Source organism: Scyliorhinus torazame, chromosome 3 (assembly GCF_047496885.1).
Source record: "Scyliorhinus torazame isolate Kashiwa2021f chromosome 3, sScyTor2.1, whole genome shotgun sequence".
Lineage (NCBI taxonomy): Eukaryota > Metazoa > Chordata > Chondrichthyes > Carcharhiniformes > Scyliorhinidae > Scyliorhinus > Scyliorhinus torazame.
In genome coordinates, this window is record NC_092709.1 from 10,376,409 (window position 1) to 10,399,660 (window position 23,252).

The window sequence follows — 23,252 nt, forward strand, 5'->3', positions numbered from 1 at the left end:
AGGAAAGCGGAGTTAAAGCTCCAATCAAATTAGTCGTGGACCTATTGAAGGCCCAAGGTGCTAAATGGCCGAGCCCTGCTCCGAATTGTAATGTTCTTGCAAGTGGACAAAACCTTGAAGTTAGAGCCAGGTCATTCAGGGATGATGTCAGGAAGCACTTCATGCAGAGCGGGGAAGAAATCTGGAACTCTCTAGAAGCTGTTGAAGCTCGGGATCAATTGATCATTTCAAAACTGAGATGGACAGATTTTTGTTCGGCAAGACTATGAAGGGTTATGGGGAACCAAGATAGTTGGTGGAGTTACGATGCAAATCAGCCTTGATCCGATTCAACAGAACAGGCTTGATGGGCTGAGTGGCCTAAATGTTCCTAGAACCATAGAATCCCTACAGTGCAGAAGGAGCCCATTCGGCCCATCAAATCTGCACCAACCCTCTGAAAGACCACCCTACCCAGGCCCACAGTCCCCCCACCCTATCCCCGTGAATCCTTGGACACTAAGGGGCAATTTAGCACGGCCAATCCACCTAACCTGGACTGTGGGAGGAAACCGGAGGAGACACACGCCAACACGAGAAGTACGTGCAGACTCCGCACACAGTCACCCCAAGGCCAGAATTGAACCCCGGTCCCTGGCACCGTGCCACCCCTGTGAGTTTTAGAACAGTAACTCTGACTAAACTGAAAATGATCCCATGGGCCTCAAACAACCAACAAACCAAACGTGCACTGTTAGCATTTGCCCTTGTTAACCTAAGTAAAGTCCTACCACAAAGCACCAATTCTCTGTGTTGTGAATTTCAGGACCACGTCAAAGGAGGGCAGAGCATGAAGAACAAGGAGGTCCGTTTCAAAACAGCTGGAGGAAACCTACCAGGACCTGGTTACTACAATGCATACCCCATGGAGTTTGTTGAGAAAACGAGTAAAGTGTTTAAACCACAGAGCTCAGTGGTGAGCCCAAGTCTGTTCTATCCGGTATCTTTGGCTGTGCTTTTACTAAATCGCAATCATGATCCTTATCCAGCAGCCACAGTAGCAGCATCATTGAAGTTACATTGATGATAAATATGAGATATGTTAGCCTCAATATCAAAATGTCATTGTAGGCATTTGGTTTTAAAAAAAAGCACAGAGTATTTTTTTATTGAAGTCCTTCTTCAGGGGCGGAGTGGGGGGTGGACAAGTTGATCTCGTTCATTTGGGGAAGGCAGGTGGCCAGGATTAGGAGGTTGGTCCTGCAGATAGGACGACATATGCGGGGGGGGAGGGGGGGGGTTAGGCCTCCCGAACTTGCTGTATTATTATTGGGCGGCGAATACAGAGAAGGTACGGGGTTGGAGTAAGGAGGGGGCAGCTCTGTGGGTGAAGATGGAGACGGGCTCGTGTAGGGGGTAGGTGCTGCGGGCGTTGGCCAATGGTACCGCTCTCAGTGGCTCCAGGAAAGTACTCGGTGAGTCCAGTGGTGATGGCCAGACTGAAGATCTGGAGGCAGTTTTGGCAGCATTTTAAGCTGGGGACCGGACCCGGGGGTGGGGGGGGGGGGGGGGAGGCGAGCCTCGAGGAGTTGGGAGAGAAGTATGGGTTGGCGTAGGGGGAAGGGTTAGGTACGTGCAGATTCGGGACTTTGCAAGAAAGCTTTCCCCAAACTTTCCAATAGTGCCTGCTTTGTTGCTCGAGGCGGTGCTGTCAGCGGGAGGGCTGGCGAGGGGGTTGTTTCGGAGATCTAGGGGAGGATCCTTGAGGAGAATCGGGTGCCCATGGAGGGGATTAAGGCAAAGAGGGAGGAGGAAGTGGGGGGGAGATCCCGCTGGAAGAGGGACTATGGTGCAAGCTGCTGCGGAGGGTGACTGCCTCGACTTTGTGTGCAAGGTTGGGACTGATACAGCTGAAGGTAGTGTACAGGGCGCACCCCACAAAATCAAGGATGAGCTGGCTGTTTGAGGGGGTGGAGGATGTCTGTGAGCGATGTGGGAGGGGCCCCACAAACCATGTTCACATGTTCTGGCCCTGCCTGAAGCTGGAAAGGTTTTGGAGGACGGTGTTCAGTACAATCTCGGGGGGTCTTACATGTGGATGTGGAGGCCGGTTCCTGGAAGCCATATTTGGAGTGTCGGACCGGCCGGAGTTGCAGGCGGGTGTGGGGGCAGATGTTTTAGCCTTCGCCTCGCTAATCTCTCGTGGGCGGGCCTTGTCGGGGTGGAGGTCAATATTTCCACCCTGTGCCCTGGCCTTGTGGGGAGTGGCGGGGGGGGGGGGGGGGGGGGGGGGAGAGGGGGGGCTTCTGGAGTTTTTGACTATGGAGAAGGTGAAGTTCGATCTGGGGGAGAGGGGAGGAGGTTTGGATTTGTTGGGGTTGGTTCATCGTGCACTTTAGTAAATTGGTTACGGTTGACTGTTTGGAGGGTGGGGGGTGATCGGTGGGAGGGTTGGGGGAGTTTCCTGGGATTGTTTTGTATTCTGTTGGGGTTGTTCTTCTTTTTCTTTACACCCCCAAGGTTGCTGCTGCTGCTGACCGACCTTCCTCTAACGCTCCGCGAGATAGTCTAGGAACGGTTGCCACCGCCTGTAGAACCCCTCTCAAGGCGAACTTAATCCTCTCCAACTTTATGAAACCAGCCATATCATTTATCCAGGCCTCCACGCTGGGGGGCTTTGCCTCCTTCCACATTAGCAAGATCCTTCGCCGGGCTACTAGGGACGCAAAGGCCAGAATGCCGGCCTCTTTCGCCTCCTGCACTCCCGGCTCATCCACTACTCCGAATATTGCTAGCCCCCAGCTTGGCTTGACCCGGACTTTCACCACCTGAGATATTGCTCCCGCCACTCCTCTCCAGAACCCCTCCAGTGCCGGGCATGACCAAAACATATGGACATGGTTCGCCAGGCTCCCTGAGCACCTTCCACATCTGTCCTCTACCCCAAAGAACCTACTCAACCTCGCCCCCGTCAAGTGCGCTCTGTGGACCACCTTAAATTGTGTCAGGCTGAGCCTGGCACACGAGGAGGAGGAATTAACCCTACCCAGGGCCTCAGCCCACAGCCCTTCCTCGATCCCCTCCCCCAGCTCCTCCTCCCATTTACCCTTCAACTCTTCTACCAGCGCTTCCCCCTCTTCTTTCAACTCCTGGTGTATTTCCGACACCTTGCCCTCTCCGACCCATACACCCGAGATCACCCTATCTTGAACTTCTTGTGCCGGGATCAACGGGAAATCCATCACCTGTCGCCTCACAAAAGCCCTCACCTGCATATATCTAAAGGCATTTCCTGGGGGTAACTCGAACTTCTCCTCCAGTGCCCCTAGGCTCGCAAACGTCCAGTTGATGAACAGGTCCCCCATTCTTCCGTTGAATCTTCAAACGTGATTGGTGGGGTATTTACAATAAATGGAGTCTATTTTGACGAAATACTTCAGACTAGCATTTATGTGATAGTCACCACGGTTGTATTATATTGTATATATGGGTATTACGGTAAGGCCCCTGTACTACAGGTACGGGGGTAGATCCCTGCCTGCTGGCTCTGCCCAGGAGGCGGAGTATAAATGTGTGTGCTCTCCGAACAGCAGCCATTTTGTAAGCTGCTGTAGGCGGCCACACATCTCTGCGTAATAAAGCCTCGATTACATTCTACTCTCGTCTCGTCGCAATTGACAGTGCATCAATTTATATCACAACTTTCACGATCTCAGGATGTATCAAAGTGATCTTCAGCCAGTGAAGTATTCTCTAAAAATGTAGTCACTATTGTGTTGCTGAAAATGCAGCGGCCAATTGTCACGCCACAAATTCCCACTAACTGCAGTGTGGTAACCACCAGATAATCAGCTTTAGTGATGTTGATTAAGAGGTGAGTGAGTATTGACCCCAGGGCGCTGGGGAAGGAGCCTCTCTGCTTTACAATGACGCACACACAATCCTTCACACACACCAGAGAGGGGCGCATGGCTTAACACCTCATCTGAAGGACAACATCCTCTGACAGTGGAGCACTCCCTCGCTACCAGATTAGAATTTTATATTTAAGTCTCCAGAGTGGGATTCGAACCCACAGACTCAGAGGCAAGAGTGCTACCAAGTAAGCCACGGCTGACATACGTTTTATGGCAAAGAAAATGTAATTTTACAGCGGAATCTATATAAAGTGACTCCAAATTACAACAAACGGAACTCATGACAGAGATTTACAGTGTTGCCAGCTGGACTGATTGGGACTGACATAGGAACTTGCATGGTGGGGTTACTGTTAACAGCAACAAGCAAAGTTTGGAAAAAAAGGTGGGAAGTACCTTCATACCTGCCCGTCTACAGGCGGGTCTGGCCTGGGCTCTCATGAGCTTGTAATATCCCCCAAGGGAGCTACGGGGTGGGAATGCTTGTCTTCCTGGTGCTCCTTGTGGAGAATGAGCTCCCCCCACTAGGCAGGGGGGTATCTCACTTACCCAGCGTAGACAAGGTTGGCCAGTAAGGCACTGACCAAGCAGGAACCCAGTAGGGACCTACCAGGAAGTGTATGTATATTGTTTGTCAATAAAACTTTGTTCTTATTTTTACTCGGTGTGGACTCCCCGTGTTCTTATTAAACTGGCAACGAGGAGTAAACTGGTTTGCTGTCGACGCTGCGACCTACTCAGCTGAGCCACTTCCCTGATTTTATGGACCCAGGTTTGGATTTATTTGATTTGCCGTGCCTCCGATTGGTGGTTAGATACATTTCACGCCGGTGTTGAAGACTGGAACTAGTACGCTGAACGGATGCGTTATTTCTTCTGGGCCAACAATACCACGGCGAACGAGCACCAGACGGTCAAACTGTTGATGGCCTTTAGGCCGCATTAGGGGTGATCTGGAGCACGCCCCACTTGCTTTTGAAAAAGCGCCAGCCTTGGGCTTGGGGCAAGCCCAGGATACGGTGTTTAACCAGGTGAAGCGGCGGTTGTCTTCTTCAGGCGTAATGACATATTTTGACTCCTCAAAGTTGTATGTCATGTGCGATGATTTGCTGTTTGGTATTGGGCAGTCTGTCCCATCGAATGGACGACAGTCATGACCGTCCGATCACTTTTGCCCCCTGGAAGCTGGCTGCAGCTGAAAGAAAATACACCCAGATCGAAAAAGAGGGTCTGGCGGTCGTATTCGGTGTAAAGCCATTCACCAATACGTCTATGGCCGCCATTTATTGATCGTCATCAATCACAAGCCATTGCTGGGCCTCTTCCGTGAAGGCAAGGCAATCCTGCCAATAGCGTCTGCAAGGGTTCAGCATCGGGCTCTGTGATTGGCTACTTGCGAATACTCTTGCGAACACCACCCAGGTACCCAGGTTGCGCATGCTGTGCGTTGAGTCGCTTTCAGATCGAATCCGCAAACCCTCTACGGTGGACAAAGTGATTGCTGTCCTGAACTTCATGGACTCCTTGCCCGTCACTGTCTCCTGTGTTTGTGATTGGACGTGAAACCAGCCTGTGCTTACCAAGGTGCGTCATCTGATGTTATACGGTGGGCAGAATCAGCAGCTACCAGTTGAAGGCGTTGTCCTCAAAATTGTCGGAACAGACCGTGGAGGACGGCGTCTTTCTGTGGGGCACCAGGGTTGTCCCGGTGAAGGTCCAGGCTGTGGGACCTTCACAACGGACATCCCGGAGTGCCCAAAATGAAGATGCTGGCGAGAAGCGACGTCTGGTGGCCAGGTTTGGACAAATGTCCGCCACGTCGTTCCTGCCGCAAATGGCATTCACTGGCGTGGTATCCACTGACTGATTCGGCACATCAACTCCATGAGGACTTACCAGAGCCAAAGAGACTCCAATGTCTTCCGTCTACTTCTCCTTCTCTGTCTGATTGCTCAGGCTGGGACTTTTGTTCTTTGGAGTGTAGGAGACTGAGGGGTGACCTTATAGAGGTGAATAAGATCAGGAGAGGCATGGGGATAGGGTGAATGCACTCAGTCTTTTTCCCAGGCTTGGGGAATCGGGAACTAGAGGGCACAGGTTTAAGTTAAGAGGGGAAAGAATTAATGGGTACCTGAGGTGCAACTTTTTTACACCGAGGGTGGTACGTATGTGGAATGAGCTGCCGGAGGAAGTGGTGAGGCAGGGACATCGACAACATTTAAAAGGCATTTGGACAGATACATGGATAGGAAAGATTTAGAGGGATATGGGCCAAATGCAGGTAAATGGGGTTCGCTTCGATGGGCGTTTTCATTGGCATGGACCAGATTGGGCTGAAAGTCCTGTATCCGTGCTGTAGATTCCATGATTCGTTGCTCGTTGAGGGGTCTTCGAATTTTGTGGGGGGGGGGGGGAGGAATGTAATATCCTGTAATGTACATACAGGGTGTGAATGCTTGTCATCCCCATGCTCCTTGCAGAGTACGAGCTCCCCCGCTAGGGGGCGGGGTATCTCAATTACCCAGTAAGGTCAGCCAGTAAGTTACTGACCAAGCATTAGCCCAGTAGGGATCTACCGATACACATAGTTTGTAAATAAAACTTTGTTTTTAATTTTACTAGGTGTGGACTCCCCGGGTCCTTTATTAAAGAGCTGATTCCCTGACCCCAATTGCAGTCACTTTAGGTGTCCGTTATGGATTTTTGCTGTTTGCAATGAAGCAGAGCCAGCAGCTACTTCAGTAGCCCGAGCTGGCTTTGCACTCTTTGTAAACTTGATCTCACCCAAAAAGCCCTGTATTTTCACTTGCACCCAACTCTGTTGACCTTTTACCCCTTTGCTCAGGCACCTATATTGGATCCCACAGTTCCGCAATGCCTCCCAATTCTCATCCTTTTCAAATCTCTCTGTGGCCTTGCCCCTCCCTATCACCGTGACCTCCCTCAGCCCTACAATCCTCCGAAATACCCGCTGCCCCACCAATTCCAGGCTGTAGCCCATCCCAGGTTTTAGTGGCTTTGAGATGTCCTGAGGTAACGGAAAGCATTGCAAGGACAAAAAAAGCTTTCTTTTGCCCTTTTACTTGCCCGTTGTGCTGGCTACCTAACCCAATGCTCGTCTTCATCTTGCTGAATGCGTTCCCTCTCAGCAGCAGTTTGACATAGAACATAGAACAGTACAGCACAGAACAGGCCCTTCGGCCTTTGATGTTGTGCCGAGCATTGCCGAAACCAAGATTAAGCTATCCCACTCCCCGTCATTCTGGTGTGCTCCATGTGCCTATCCAATAATCGCTTGAAAGTTCCTAGGGTGTCCGACTCCACTATCACAGCAGGCAGTCCATTCCACACCCTAATGCTCTCTGAGTAAAGAACCTACCTCGGACATCCCTCCTATATCTCCCACCCTGAACCTTATAGTTATGCCCCCTTGTAACAGCTACATCCACCCGAGGAAATAGTCTCTGAACGTCCACTCTATCTATCCCCCTCATTATCTTATAAACTTATTTTAAGTCACCTCTCATCCTCCTCCGCTCCAAAGAGAAAAGCCCTAGCTCCCTCAACCTTTCCCCATAAGACCCATCCTGCAAACCAGGCAGCATCCTGGTAAATCTCCTTTGCACCCTTTCCAATGCTTCCACATCCTTCCTATAATGAGGTGACCAGAACCGCACACAATACTCCAAACGTGGTCTCACCAGGGTCATGTATAGTTGCAGCATAACCCCACAGCTCTTAAACTCAAGCCCCCTGTTAATAAACGCTAACACACTATAAGCCTTCTTCACGGCTCTATCCACTTGAGTGGCAACCTTCAGAGATCTGTGGACATGAACCCCAAGATCTCTCTGTTCCTCCACATTCCTCAGAACCCTGCCGTTGGTCCTGTAATCCGCATTCAAATTTTTTCGACCAAAATGAATCACCTCGCACTTATCAGGGTTAAACTCCATCTGCCATTTTTCGGCCCAGCTCTGCATCCTATCAATGTCTCTTTGCAGCCTACAACAGCCCTGCACCTCATCCACTACTCCACCAATCTTGGTGTCATCAGCAAATTTACTGACCCACCCTTCAGCCCCCTCCTCCAAGTCATTAATAAAAATCACAAATAAGAGCCAGGACAAACCATGTAGTCATCTCTGGTTTGTTGCCGGTGCCACGTGCTAGTGAGGTGAGGAACAGGGAGAGAGTGCAGATAAACACGTGGCTGCAGGGATGGTGTAGGAGGGAGGGTTTCAGGTACCTGGATAATTGGAGCACATTCTGAGGAAGGTGGGACCTGTACAGACAGGACGGTTTGCACCTGAACCAGAGGGGCACCAATATCCTGGGAGGGAAATTTGCTCCCCGGTTCTTCGAGGAGATTTAAACTAATTTGTCAGGGGGCTGGGAAAACGAGCTGTAGTCCAGAAGCCAGTGTCGAGAGTAGTGAGGTACTGAGGAAGGTATCAAGGTCGCAGGAGTGTGCCGACTGGACCCAGCACTGATCCCTGTGGTACACCGCTGGTAACTGGTCTCCAGTCTGAAAATTTTCCATCCACCACCACCCTCTGTCTTCTATGTGATAGCCAGTTACTTATCCAATTGGCCAAATTTCCCTCTATCCCACACCTCCTTACTTTCTTCATGAGCCGCCATGGGGAACCTTATCAAACGCCTTACTAAAATCCATGTATACGACATCAACTGCTCTACCTTCATCTACACACTTAGTTACCTCCTCAAATAATTCAATCAAATTTGTGAGGCAAGACCTACCCTTCACAAATCCGTGTTGACTATCCTGGACTAAGCTGCATCTTTCCAAATGGTCATAAATCCTAACCTTCAGGACCTTTTCCATTATCTTCCCGACCACCGAAGTAAGACTAACTGACCTATAATTACCAGGGTCATTCCTATTCCCTTTCTTGAACAGAGGAACAACATTCACCACTCTCCAGTCCTCTGGCACGATCCCCGTGGACAGCAAGGACCCAAAGATCAAAGCCAAAGGCTCTGCAATCTCATCCCTTGCCTCCCAAAGAATCCTTGGGTATATCCCATCTGGCCCAGGGGACTTTTCGACCCTCAGGTTTTTCAAAATTGCTAATACATCCTTCCTCAGAACATCTACTTCCTCCAGCCTACCCGCCTGAATCACACTCTCATCCTCAAAAACATGGCCCCTCTCCTTTGTGAACACTGAAGAAAAGTATTCATTCAACGCCTCTCCTATTTCTTCTGACTCCATGCACAAGTTCCCACTACTGTCCTTCACCGGCCCTACCCTCACCCTGGTCATTCTTTTATTTCTCACATAAGAGTAAAAAGCCTTGGGGTTTTCCTTGATCCGACCCGCCAAGGACTTCTCCTGCCCCCTCCTAGCTCTCCTAAGCCCTTTTTTCAGCTCATTCCTTGCTACCTTGTAACCCTCAAGCGACCCTACTGAACCTTGTTTTCTCATCCTTACATACTCTTCCTTTTCCCTCTTGACAAGACATTCACCCTCTTTTGTGACCCATGGTTCCCTCATACGGCCAATTCCTCCCTGTCTGACAGGGACATGCCTTTCAAGGACACACAGTATTTGTTCCTTGAACAAGCTCCACTTTTCATTTGTGCCTTTCCCTGCCAGTTTCTGTTCCCATCTTATGCTCCCTAATTCTTGCCTAATCGCATCATAATTACCCCTCCCCCAATTATAAACCTTGTCCTGCCGTATGGCCCTATCCCTCTCCATTGCAATAGTGAACGACACCGAATTGTGGTCACTATCTCGAAAGTGCTCTCCCACAAACAAATCTAACACTTGGCCAGGTTCATTACCCAGTACCAAATCCAATGTGGCCCCCCCCTCTTGTCGGCCTATCCACATATTGTGTCAGGAAACGCCCTTGCACACACTGTACAAAAACTGCCCCATCTGAACTATTCGACCTTTATCAATATTTGGAAAGTTAAAGTCACCCATGACACCTACCCTGAGACCCCCACACCTATCCATAATTTGTTTTGCAATTTCTTCCTCCACATCTCTATTACTATTTGGGGGCCTATAGAAAACTCCTAACAATGTGTCCGCTCTTTTCCTATTTCTAACTTCGGCCCATATTACCTCAGTAGGCAGATCCCCTTCAAACTGCCTTTCTGCAGCCGTTAAACTATCCTTGATTAACAATGCTACTCCTCCACCTCTTTTACCACCTTCCCTACTCTTACTGAAACATCTATACCCTGGTATTTCCAACAACCATTCCTGTCCCCGTTCTAACCATGTCTCCGTAATGGCCACAACATCGTGGTCCCAAGTACAAATCCACGCTCCAAGTTCACCTACCTTATTCTGGATGCTCCTTGCATTGAAGTAGACACATTTCAACCCACCTTTCTGTCTGCCGGCACACTCCTGCGACCTTGATACCCTCCTCAGTACCTCACTACTCTCGACACTGGCTTCTGGAACACAGCTCGTTTTCCCAGCCCCCTGACAAATTAGTTTAAATCCCCTCGAAGAACCGGGTAGCAAATTTCCCTCCCAGGATATTGGTGCCCCTCTGGTTCAGGTGCAAACTGTCCTGTCTGTACAGGTCCCACCTTCCTCAGAATGTGCTCCAATTATCCAGGTACCTGAAACCCTCCCTCCTACACCACCCTGCAGCCATGTGTTTATCTGCACTCTCTCCCTGTTCCTCACCTCACTAGCACGTGGCACCGGCAACAAACCAGAGATGACAACATGGTTTGACCTGGCTCTCAGCTTCCACCCTAGCTCCCTAAATTCCTGTTTTAAATCCCCGTCCCTTCTCTGACCTGTGTCGTTGGTACCGATGTGTACCACGACTTGTGACTGCTCCCCCTCCCCTTTAAGGATTCTGAAAACATGGTCCGAGACGTCACGGACCCTGGCACCCGGGAGGCAACATACCATCCGTGAGTCTCTTTCGCTGCCACAGAACCGTCCATCTGTCCCTCTAACTATTGAGTCCCCAATAACTATTGCTCTCCTCTCCCTCCTTCCCTTCTGAGCCACAGGGATGGACTCGGTGCTGGAGATCCGTTCACCGTGGCTTACCCCTGGTAGGTCGTCCCCCTCAACAGTATCCAAAGCGGTAAACTTGTTACTGAGGGGAACGACCACAGAGGATCCCTGCACTGACTGCTTCCTCCCAGCCCCTCTCACCGTCACCCATCTACCTTGATTCTTCGGAGTAACTACATCCCTGAAGCTACTATCTATGACCACCTCTGCCTCCTGAATGATCAGAAGTTCATCCAGCTTCAGTTCCCTAACGCGGTTTTCTGTGGAGCTGGAGATGGGTGCACTTCCCACAGGTGAAATCAGCAGGGGTGTCCGTCACCTCAAACATTCTGCAGGAGGAACATTGCACTGGCATCCCCTTTAGATAAAAAAAAAGAAAAAGAAAGATCTTACCTGTTATTCTACCCCTTAGGTTAAAGGAGGTGGAAGGGTGGGGGACACTGCAAGTATAGTGTCTAGGGTTTCGAAACTGCCCAACTTAAATACAGATAAAAATAAAACACTTAACCAGCAACCACTGTGCCCCACACGAGAACAGCAATCAGCTGTTATGGGCCTGCGCAAACAATTTAAATCTTTACTACTTACCCAGCAGTCACTCTGTCCTCACTCCAACCGGATTCAGCTGGAAACTCCCAACAGTAAGTTTAAAAAAATGTTTACTCCACTTCTCAGCAAGCACTCACTCAGCAACCACTGCGCCCCACACGATAACACCTCAGGGAAAAGAAAAACTACTTACCAGTCACCAGCCAATCACTTACCTGCAGGCTGTGATGTCACGGTTCAACTTATTTCTACTTCTACCTGCCCTCGAGTCTCCCTCTTGATCTTTACTGGGCTGGGATCCTTACAGTGATTGCCTTTTATTTTTGGTTAGAGGAGGAGGTAGGGAGGTAAACACTGAAGATGTGTTTTGACTTTAACTGTCACTTGACAAACCACCTTCAAGATACGGTGACCGCAGTGCACTGATGCAAATTTTCCCCGCAACAGCTAATCAGCAGCTCTGCTCTACTGCCCTCTGCTGGATGCTTGCCTTCACTTGACCTAGGGTGTCTTGCTCAGGTACACTTTCTGGATGCTGTGACCGCAATGCACTGATGCAAATTTTCCCCGCAACAGCCAATCAGCAGCTCCGCTCTACTGCCCTCTGCTGGATGTGTAAATGAGAAAAGGGGCAAGAGGTGAATGCTGCTCTCCCTATTTCCCTAAAGGTACCACTTGGTAGACCTTCAACCGTGCAGGCATTGCTAAAGTGGGTGGTCATTTCTAAACCCGAGGAAAATATGTGTTAACAGATTAGGAATTATGCTCTTGGGGCAAGGCTTAGTAACTTCCTTCTCTTTTTCCTTGCAGATACTCCCAAGCCCTTCAGTCAGTGCACCATCAATCCCTTCATCCAATCAGACCTACGGCTATGAAGAAGCTGAAGACGGTGTTCTGTCCAGGCACTTAACTCCTTCCAGAGATGGAATACTCGGCCCTGCATATTACAATCCACAATATGTAAGTTACAGCAATGGAGCATTCTCATTCAATTCTTATGTAATTTTAGTATTGCTGAAAAGTCACACGCTGTCAAAACTTTGTGTCTTGCACTCATCAGGGCAGATCGCAATAGTAAAGGGAACAAACATGTGTACTGCATGAGAAAAAGATGCTGATTGAATAATTTACCTGTTCTTAAGTTACTTGAGAGCCAACCTTTGTTATTAATATCCCAAATTTGGTCTTTGTTCTACCTCTGTCTCAGATATACAAATAGCCACTCTTTTTTTTGAAGCAGTATTCAAGCTCTGTACTAATAAGTGTCCAGTTATCCAATCAGCATCCTTTTCTCATTGCTCTCTTTGAAATTTGGTATTCTTGCTTCTGCCCTGGTGATTGCAAGACACAAAGCTTCAGCAGCATGTCTCTTTTTTGAAGTCGTACCCGTGTTATGAAATTGATTAAATGTGAGTGAGTTGGTTAACAGTGAGTTAGAGGCTATGCTGGTTTAGAACATATGCCTGCTGACCCAAAACGCTCTGTTGCATCCAGGCATTGCTCCTCTTTGCTTCCTGTTTAATCTCTTAATCTCCACACATTTCAAAAGCATTTCTGCCTCCTCCTCCTCCCTACCCCATACTTGAACAGAGGCCCAACGAGGCCCCATCCACTACCAACCCCACCACCATTTCCTCACGGCTGAATGTGTTATCACACTGAACAATTTCCCCTTTGCCTCTTCTCACTGCCTCCAAATAAGAAGTGTTTCCATGGGTCCTGCTTTCTCGTGGGATATGTGTGGAACATTCCTCTTCCAGTCCTACTCAGGAACGGTGAGCGCTGCGGTCCCCAGGCTTCACGCCTCAGCCCCCCCGGATGGCACGTATGGTCGTCAGCATCTCCTACTGCTGCACGCGGTTGGAATCCTGCAACTGCACCTGCAGGTGCTGGATGCTCGCCGGCATCCCCTCATATAGTCTCTGGCTCTGCCACTGCATCTCCACGAGCGATGGGACCGTCCTTTCCAGAAGCCCAAAATAATAATAATCTTTATTTTTGTCACACGTAGGCTTACATTAACACTGCAATGAAGTGACATGTGAAAAGCTCCTAGTCGCCACATTCCGGAGCCTGTTCGGGTACTCGGAGGGAGAATTCGGAATGGCCAATTCCGCCCCCCCCAACCATCTGCCCCCTCGAGAGTTCCTACTTCCATCTGCTGTGCCGGAGCATGTGACTGGTGTGCACAGAATGTGCCCCAGGAGTCTCTTCACTAAATTGCCCAACCGAGGGGTGGCATGATGGCACAGTGGTTAGCACTGCTGCCTCACAGCTCCAGGGACCCGGGTTCAATTCTGGCCTGGGGTGACTGTCTGTGTGGAGTTTGCACTTTCTCCCCGTGGCTGCGTGGGTTTCCTCCGGGTGCTCCAGTTTCCTCCCACAGTCCAAAGACATACAGGTTAGGTGGATTGGCCATGCAAATTGCCCTTTAGTGACTAATGGTTAGGTTAGGTTACCAAATAGGTAGGGGGCAAGATGCTCTTTCAGAGAGTCGGTGCAGACTCGATGGGCCGAATGGCCTCCTTCTGCACTGTAAGGATTCTATGGTTCTATGATTCTAGTAGGTGAGTGTCTCTGTGACGGTGGAGGGTGTTGGAGACAGCTGTGATGGGTAATCAGTGTCATCCCTGGTCTCGAGCTCCGAGATGGCTCGGGATGAGGGGTCCCGTTCATGTTGGTCTCATCCTCATCGCTGGTCGAAACACTGGGTTCTAGCTGTGGCCGGGGTCAGGGGACACCAGAAAGGCCCACACCATCACCAGCAGCTCCTGCGAAACACAAGACTAGACGTATGATTGCATTGCGAACCTGGGGGGAGTAGGGGTGGTGGAGGTGTGTGGGGAGGGGTGGATGACAGACCTGCCATGGGAAACTGCATCGTAGCGGGGTCTCACTTCCTCGCTCAATGCCGACCTCGATCCGGCGACTGCCCTTTCCCCGACCACATCCAGTGCCCTCTTCTGCCACAGCGAGGGGCCGCAGGTCCAGCGGTCCCCTCCAGTCTCCTCCCGTTCTCGCCGGTTGTGAGCGGACTTCTCCTGGGGGTCGGGGAACCAGAAAACGCAGTGTTAGACACTCCACCGCATGCAGCCCAGGGGGCGACTAGCTGGTGGCTTCAGTTTCCAGGGCACCCGGCCCTGGCGGCCGATTTGGGTGTCGGAATGTGGTGCAGGGTGGGGGCCACCCTCCGGGTTGGGGGGAGGGGTGGTGGGGTAACGGGCGTGGGGGACGGGGGTTTCTGCTAGGGGCACAGTGCTGCCTACTCACCACGGCCACCCTGAAGACATTGTGCAGTTTTTTCGGCACTGTTGTCCGGTCTGGGGGGTGTTCCCCATGGCCTTGACTGCCTCTGCCACCTGTGTCTAGCCAGGCCCGGCGAACGATGGGCGCTGGCTTCCTCCTTCCCACTCCGAGGTACAGGGCCAACCGCCTCGCCTCCACATCCAGCAGCGTCACTAGTTCCGTTAGTTTACATTGTCATTGATAGTATCTTTGTTTAAAAATAATCTTCAACAATAGAGTGGGCAAGCTTTGCATTACAAGCATTACAGCAAAAATTATTAAAATTCTTAAAGAATTATTATTATAAAACAACAATTAACCAATTAATCAAATTTGATTCCACTGATTCAGTATTAATCTTTTGGCAATATGTTAGTAATACAGTCAAATAATTGATTGGTTAGTAACAGTTCAACAATAATATTATAGTTCTATTTCATCTAATGGTGGTGCAGTGGGGTTAGTGTGAATCATTCTGACTGTTGGGCCCTTGCGTTTAGTGAATAGTTGTCTAATGCATTTGATCACCAGGAATGTCATGTAAATGATGAATCCTGCTACACAGAAGAAAAATATTATTCTTACTGTGGACATTCCTGTGGGTCCCAACCACCCGCAAAGTTTCTCCCAGATAGAAGTATCTGAGGGTGAATCAAGTTTTTTGATTTCCTTTTGAATGTGTGCTGCCAAATCTTTAACTTCATAGAATTTACAGTGCTGAAGGAGGCCATTCGGCCCATCGAGTCTGCACCGGCTCTTTGAAAGAGCACCCTACACAAACCCACACCTCCACCTTATCCCCATAACCCAGTAACCCCACCCAACACTAAGGGCAATTTTATACACTAAGGGCAATTTATCATGGCCAATCCACCTAACTTGCTCATCTTTGGATTGTGGGAGGAAACCGGAGCACCCGGAGGAAACCCACGCAGACATGGGGAGGATGTGCAGACTCCTCACAGACAGTGACCCAAGCCGGGAATCGAACCTGGGACCCTGGAGCCGTGAAGCAATTGTGCTAACCACCATGCGACCGTGCTGCCCATGCACGGCACTGCTCAAACTTCCTTTGAGTTATCTGGAATAAAAGGGCAACACTCCGCACCAATCAGGGCGCAGGTGCCATCTTTTTCGGCTAGCACATAGTCAAGTGCCATTCGATTTTGTAGTGCCATGGTTCGAATTGCTCGCATTTCGTCAGAAATTTTGTCAAGGGCAGTGGCGGTGTAATCGGCTACGTTTTGTATGATGCTTGTTATTTTGTCCAATTCATTGGCAACCCTTATTTCCCAATAAAAAAGAATAATTTTAGCACAGATTGTGTCTCGTGCACTGAGGGCATGTTTATTTCTTAAAGCGAGTATTCCTGATCGAGAAGGGAAAAAGGGGAAATTACTTAGTAAAAATTGATAAGTTGCTTAAAACATTGATATACTGATTAAAAATTGATATCATGGTTCCCTAATTCAGTAATAAACAATTAATAATAATAATTTCATGTATACAAATAAAATGATTATACAGCAATATAACTGAAGTTGAGTACATGATTTAGTAATAAATGGCAAAATTATTATCACAATTGACTATGTAATTCAGTAATAAAATTATTAATAATAATTCACTAATAAATGAATAATACTGCAGTAAATAATAGTTCAACAGAAACTTTCCATTTTGATGTTATTGACTAATGGTGCATATGAATTAATATGAACCATGTGGATTGGTGGGGCACTATGGGTAGGCATGCAATAGCAAAAGTATCTGATCAGCAACCTTAGTACCCAAATGATAAGTCCAAATATGCAAAATAGGAAAAGTCCCTGAATGATGTTAATTCCTGTGCCACCTAACCATCGGAAAGCCAACCCCAAAGAGTGTAATCAAAGGGTTGGTCAAGTTTAAAAAAAACTTTGTATTGGATGTGAATTGCCAAGTCTTTGACATCTTCTGGATTATACACAAAAGCCTGTTGAAAGGGTTAATTTTCCTGCAGAAACAAAAAAGGGCGTATAGTGGGTGGATAACTTGGAATGATGCCATTTGCATCCTAAACATTTTTTATATATGTCACTCAAATGGACTGGGAGTAAAAGTTGGATTGCTGCCAAATTCCCGTTATCAACTGTCTTAGAACAGTGTGTTCTGAAACATAGATTTGCTTTTAATCAGAGTTTTTTTTAAAAAACAGCTTCCACAATTGTCTGAAGTTTTAATTTCCAAGCTAATTTTAAACATTTATTTTAAAATATCAAACACAATAACTTATTGAATATATGACTGAATCAATCTTGCGCTGAATGAACGTGGTTTTCTGTAGATGAATTCGCCGGCTCTATTAAAAGAAGCACAGCTGACAAGATTTGTTAATTTCTTAAAATTAATAAAGCAACATTCAAAATAATGACAATTTTCTCAAGTTACCAGTTCTTGGCAACTTTTTGGCGATACATGACGTGGGGCGTATCCCTGTAGCCAGGAGGCGAGTTTTTATCGTAGGAGTCCAGTTTGTAATCATGAAATCCGAAATTCGCAAAATGGCCTCTTCAACAGGAAAAAGGAATTTCATATCTTCTCTGGAATTCTTTTTCGAAGTGAGTACAGGGGTTGGATATGTTGTTAACGGAGGTGGAGAAGCAACGATTGACGTGCTATTTTTAGCAGTTGCTATTTCGGACTGAGACTGAGGTCTGGGTTGGATCAAGTTTAAAGCTGCAGACAGTTCTGGTCTGAAACATATGACAAAATGGGTTTTAAATGATCCTAATGCACTCATTTCACAGTTTTCCTCTTTTGGCTGGAGTTCCATTCCAGAAAACTCCTTCCAAACTGTTTCAAACATTTCATCATAGTTTTTGAGATCTTTTAAATGGTCCAAAACCCAGGCTGTTGTCTTTATCACTTCAACTCCAAGCTGTTTGGTGCTTAATGGGTTAAAAACAAAAAGGACAAAGAACAATGAAAAGTACAGCACAGGAAAAGGCCCTTCGGCCCTCCAAGCCCGTGCCGACCATGCTGCCCTAAACTAAAATCTTCTACACTTCCTGGGTCCGTATTGTTTTTGAAAACTCACCACTATTCTTAGAAGTCCCCCTATACCAAAAAGGGCCGACATTCTAAATGGTGATCAGGGATTCTCACTCCCTGACTCAGATGCAGGCTTCAGTGGGTGCTATTCAGGTCAAACTATGTTTTCCAGTTATCCCCTGGTATAACCCATACCTTCGCCGAAGATTTCATCTACTTACCACTTAGTAGCATCGATCCTGGGTCCCGCATTGCTAAGTAAGTAAAGTAGACTTTGGAATAACCACTATTTCAGGTTAAATTAAGTTACTTTATTATTATATTTTTTCTTTTAAAAGCTGCAATTACTTTCTTTACAGAAAGGGAAAAAAATCTTGCTTCTGGGTCCTTCTGGTTGGTTGAAGGGACCTTCAGGCCCAACTTGACAATCAATCTTCTTTAAAGTCTGGTCTTCTTTAGATGTATTCGTGGGTTAGCTTGGTTGCTATGTCCTATCTTTCCCATGTACCGAGCTGTGAGATCTGGCTCTGCTGGCTATCTCTGAGGTGACTCTGAGCTGACTCTGCCTCCTCTTTAAATTCTAGTCATCCTCAGATGTATGAGCTGTTTTAGCTCGGCTGCTTTTCCCTGTCCCTTTCCCATGGCCGAGCTGACCGTAATCTAACTCTGAGCTGCTTGCTCCTTCTCTGCTTATCTCTCTCTCCTTCTGAGTTCTGGTTCTGGTCTAGTCTCTAGGTTTATATTCTCTTTCTAACAGTTAATAAGTTTTTATGACTTTATTGTAAAGTAACCCTTATTTAACTTTGATTGTAAAAAGTATCTTTGATCTAAACTTTCTAATCCAACTAAGTATTCATTTTGACATGACTTCATCTCATAGATCTGATTACATTGTGTCCTTTGTGATGTTCAAAATGCTTTGACTTCAAGAGGTGTTACTTTTATTTCCTGTCATTTCTATAGTTTTATTTTCCAATTGTGTCCTCAGCTCATAATTCAACTAAACCTTATCTTTTCCTTTCCAGATCCTTACTAAGATAGTTACTTTCAATGAAGGTGTGAGCCATTGTTTTTGGCTTCATTCAAAATCCTGTTTGTCTTGTTTGCTCAGCCTGCTTGACCAAGGATATCTGCGTTTTACAATCCTGCTCCTGAGCAGCTGCTGTTAACCCTTTGTGGGATCTTTCCCTGTATCCTCTCATGTTTCTCTCAGACCAGATCTTGCCAGACATCCATGTTTCAAATGATACATCTTTCCATATTTTCAATAACACCCCGTCTTGACATTTGAAACATAACTATATCTTTTGGTCAATTATCCCCCCATCTAATTGTACTAAGTAATATATATCCCCGATCTTTCTCATTTGTATGTACATGTTTTGTGATTTTAAATTGTGCACCAAAATCAATTCGTAAATGTATCCATATCACAGACCAGTGTCTTTTTTTGTTCTTTCCTCAAGCCCAATTACCGTGAACCATAGCCGCAGCCGCTCAGGAAGGCAACACAATAGCTATATCCGTGTGTCCCACTGCCTAAGGCATTTGACTTCCTTGGGGTAGCAGCACCGTAGAGGCTTCCTCATGTCCCTTAGAAACAGCACACAACTCAGTCCATCTGAAAACCAAAAAGGTCATTTGTCCATCACTGGCTGTTTCCTGTCCCATTTTTCGATCATTAAAATTGCTTTTCATGTCTCATTGGAATGGTAAATTATGATATCATGTACCACCCACTGATTCCCTTGCTTCATTAATTTAAAAGGTTCAATCGATCCTGCTTCAGTTCCTGGCTTCTCGACATTAATGTCTAATATTGTCCTGAACCATATATGTCTGCCAGCCCCTGGTGTCCATGAGAGAATATCTTTCTGAAAAATTTCTTTCAAATCCCTTTCGTCTGTTATCATTTCCCTTACAACATTTGCAATACAATATGCCGACAGTATTCGCAAAACCACATCGAACTGTCACTTTTCCTAAATAAATTCTCCCTATTGATAAATACACAGTAAAAAAAAAAATTAAGTCTTATCTTAATACATTACCCATTACCTAACCACACAAATAGACTGTGTGTTACAACTTTACATATTTGCAACCGTTATCACAATTTCAATACTAAAATTAAAGTATAATATCGACACATCACTTCGTGGCTTTGGGACCAATAGTCATTACATACTAAATATGGCGTGTAAACAACATCAATATTATTTGTGATGTTCTATGTAGTTAAATCAGGAAAACACACTAAACTACCACTATTCCCCCTCTATTAAAACATTCACACATCTTAGAAATGCTGATCAAGTTCTTGAACGGCACACATACCCCCATTATCATACATACATAACAGTGCCTACCAATTTACATGACACTTCTTCCTTAATAACTTGCAGCTCATCAATGCAATATTGTTTGCTGCATTGGTAATAATTTTCCCGCCATTGCATCAAGCTGCAAAAATTCTTAAACTATTGTCTTTTGTCATATTGGGGTTCCTCGTCAGTCGCTGCTGTCTGCCGAGACCCTTAGTAACTCCACCGCGTAGTACATACCCCGTGGAGACCGCAGATCATCCATCAGCTGATGTCCAATTAGAGATGTCTGACCGGAGGTTTCATTGCTCAGTAATAATTTGATATTTTGATTTGTTTCTAACCCATAAAGGTTTCCTCCAGGCTCGGTCATTTAATTCTCTCAAATATGTAGCCAATTGTATCATTAGTTTCCCCCCAATCCTGTCGAAAACATTCTTCTCTGGAGAGTACTTCTCTGCCTTCTTGTGAACTGGTTTGTCTGTTATTTATTTTTTCCATCTGAAAAATCAAATGAACAGGTCAAGGGTGGAGAGGGCCCTATTCTTCAATTTGTACTTTCTATCTTCGTTTGGATTCCCCAGAAGTGCCCTCTCCAGGACTTCCGGATTTCTTTTGCCACCATTTCTTTCCTTTTTTTTTTGAACTGGTTTATTTTCCTTATCCTTGATATACATCATACAATTAAAGCCTGTTAAGCCTCCTCCTTCTGTCATTGCACCCCTGAGTGAGATTCGAAGAATCTCAAACTCCTACTCTTTTGCTCACTCTGATCCAATCTGTCGAAACCTTACCCTGATACATTCCTGATATTGCTACTGCATTTACTTTAATTACTTTATTTTGATTATGACTGGATTTTTATGAAGGTAAGTTCTGAACATGACATTTTAACTTTATCATCTGCCCAATCAATGCTGCTAATGGGCTTTAATTCACTGTCTTCCCACCAATTGGGTCATGTGTTTTAATTGTGATATAATTTCTTTTGCTCCAGACACCATGCTTCTCTAATTCAACTGTATGTTTACCCAGATTCTGAACAATCTTGTCTTTACATTTTACAGCTTCACTGATTATTTTCCCTGCAGTCTTAGTTGGTAGCTTCACCCAAGCCTCCTCTATATTATCAATTGGTTTTAATATCTTAATTTTACCTGCATCTATTTTTATCAAATCTTTCCCTGCCATCAGATTCTCATTTCCTTATACTGTAAATAATTCTCTTAATCTAACTGTTGGTCCAAAATCTTTATTCTCTAAAGCTCCATCTTCAATGTATTTAACATTCTAAACATCATTATTTTTGCTAGTGACATTCTTGTGATTGTTGGGCACTAGGACCCTGCGGAGCTATGCAGTGTCAATTTCAAAGCCTGCAAGCAGCTGACTGCTACCCAGTACAAACTCTTTATCTGTTTAATCTGAGACCAATTTAGCTCTGAACATTCTGATTTACCACCTCATAATACTGATCACATTTCTGCCTGCCATTTATAACTTCCAATTGATGTGAAACTCGGTTTTGCAAAATACAACATTTAAAAAAAATACAAACACCAAAGGAAATTCACAACTCCTTATTAGACATAGACACACTCATTCATCCACTCAGATCTTGGATCTCTACTTTGTAGGGTTTCACAAACCCTTATTAAACACACACTCATTTATCCACTGAGATCTTGGACCACTACTTTGTAGGGTTTCACAAACCCTTATTAAACACACACTCATTTATCCACTGAGATCTTGGACCTCTATTCAGTAGGGTTTTAGTTACTCTTAACAAAAATTGAGACCCCTCCGTGCTGATAAGTCTTACTTATGCAGGAGTTCTTTGCCTCTGTTAATTTCTTCCACTCTGTTTCATTGCTTCAACTCTCTTGACCGTGTTTCAGAGCAAGAGGATTATTCTAATTGCCATTTTTCGGAATTCTACGTTCTGTTCCTGGTTGTCCCTTTCAGTTGCAATCTGAAATTAAGGATAAGTACCCTTTCTGGGCCCTATCCAAGGCTAACTAAGGCACTATCTTCCTGTTTTAGTTAAGGGTCGATTGGTTATTGGTCTCTAAAGATTCTAGGCATCCCCTATTTCTCTAGGATTTAACCTCACAATCTGCCTTATATTTATATTTTGGCCTCCTTTTACCAGTAATGGATGCAAGATTTTTAGTGCTGTCACCAAGATGTCTTGCAGACTTTTTCTCAGGGTCAGCATCTTCTAGTCTGCTGATTTTACACCCAACCTGAGCTTCAGTCCACTCGATCCACAGAATATCCTTACAAAAGTCAATCACACATGACTTTCCAAACTAAACTCGGCAGGTAAAGTCTGACTCACACACAGACCAGAAACTTCTAATATTCTAGCCTTTGTGCCGGTTAGAAACTTCTAATATTCCAACCGTTTCCTGGGAACTAGAAACTTCTAATATTCCAGCCCCCACTCTAGCCCCCATTCTGCTCAGCTAGAAACTTCTAATATTCTAGGCCTCCATGCTGGATGCCATGGAGAAAGCAAAACAACTGGCTGGGCGTAATTAACACAGTGTTAACACGTCGGGTGCCATGTAAAAAATAAAGCAACCCGCTAGGCGTAATTAACAGGGTTTTAATTTAAACGTTGGGCGCCATGTTTTTGAAAACTCACCACTATTCTTAGAAGTCCCCCTATACCAAAAAGGGCCGACATTCTAAATGGTGATCAGGGATTCTCGCTCCCTGACTCCGATGCAGGCTTCAGTGGGTGCTATTCAGGTCAAACTATGTTTTCAAGTTATCCCCTGGTATAACCCATAACTTCACCGAAGATTTCATCTACTTACCACGTAGTAGCATCGATCCTGGGTCCCGCATTGCTAAGTAAGTAAAGTAGACTTTGGAATAACCACTATTTCAGGTTAAATTAAGTTATTTTATTATTATATTTTTTCTTTTAAAAGCTGCAATTACTTTCTTTACAGAAAGGAAAAAAAGATCTTGCTTCTGGGTCCTTCTGGTTGGTTGAAGGGACCTTCAGGCCCAACTTAACAATCAATCTTCTTTAAAGTCTGGTCTTCTTTAGATGTATTCGTGGGTTAGCTCGGTTGCTATGTCCTATCTTTCCCATGTACCGAGCTGTGAGAGCTGGGTCTG

General features: G+C 46.2%; 1 protein-coding gene across 3 annotated transcripts in view; it reads left to right on the top strand.

Annotated features, from left to right (window-relative positions):
• Positions 1–23,252, top strand: part of stpg2 (sperm-tail PG-rich repeat containing 2) — a 649,746-nt gene that overhangs the window by 15,814 nt on the left and 610,680 nt on the right. For all 3 annotated transcript variants that reach the window (XM_072495293.1, XM_072495294.1, XM_072495292.1), the window contains 2 exons: positions 806–955; positions 12,283–12,432. In XM_072495293.1, the coding sequence (XP_072351394.1) occupies positions 806–955; positions 12,283–12,432 (300 nt within the window). The remainder of the gene's footprint in view (positions 1–805; positions 956–12,282; positions 12,433–23,252) is intronic.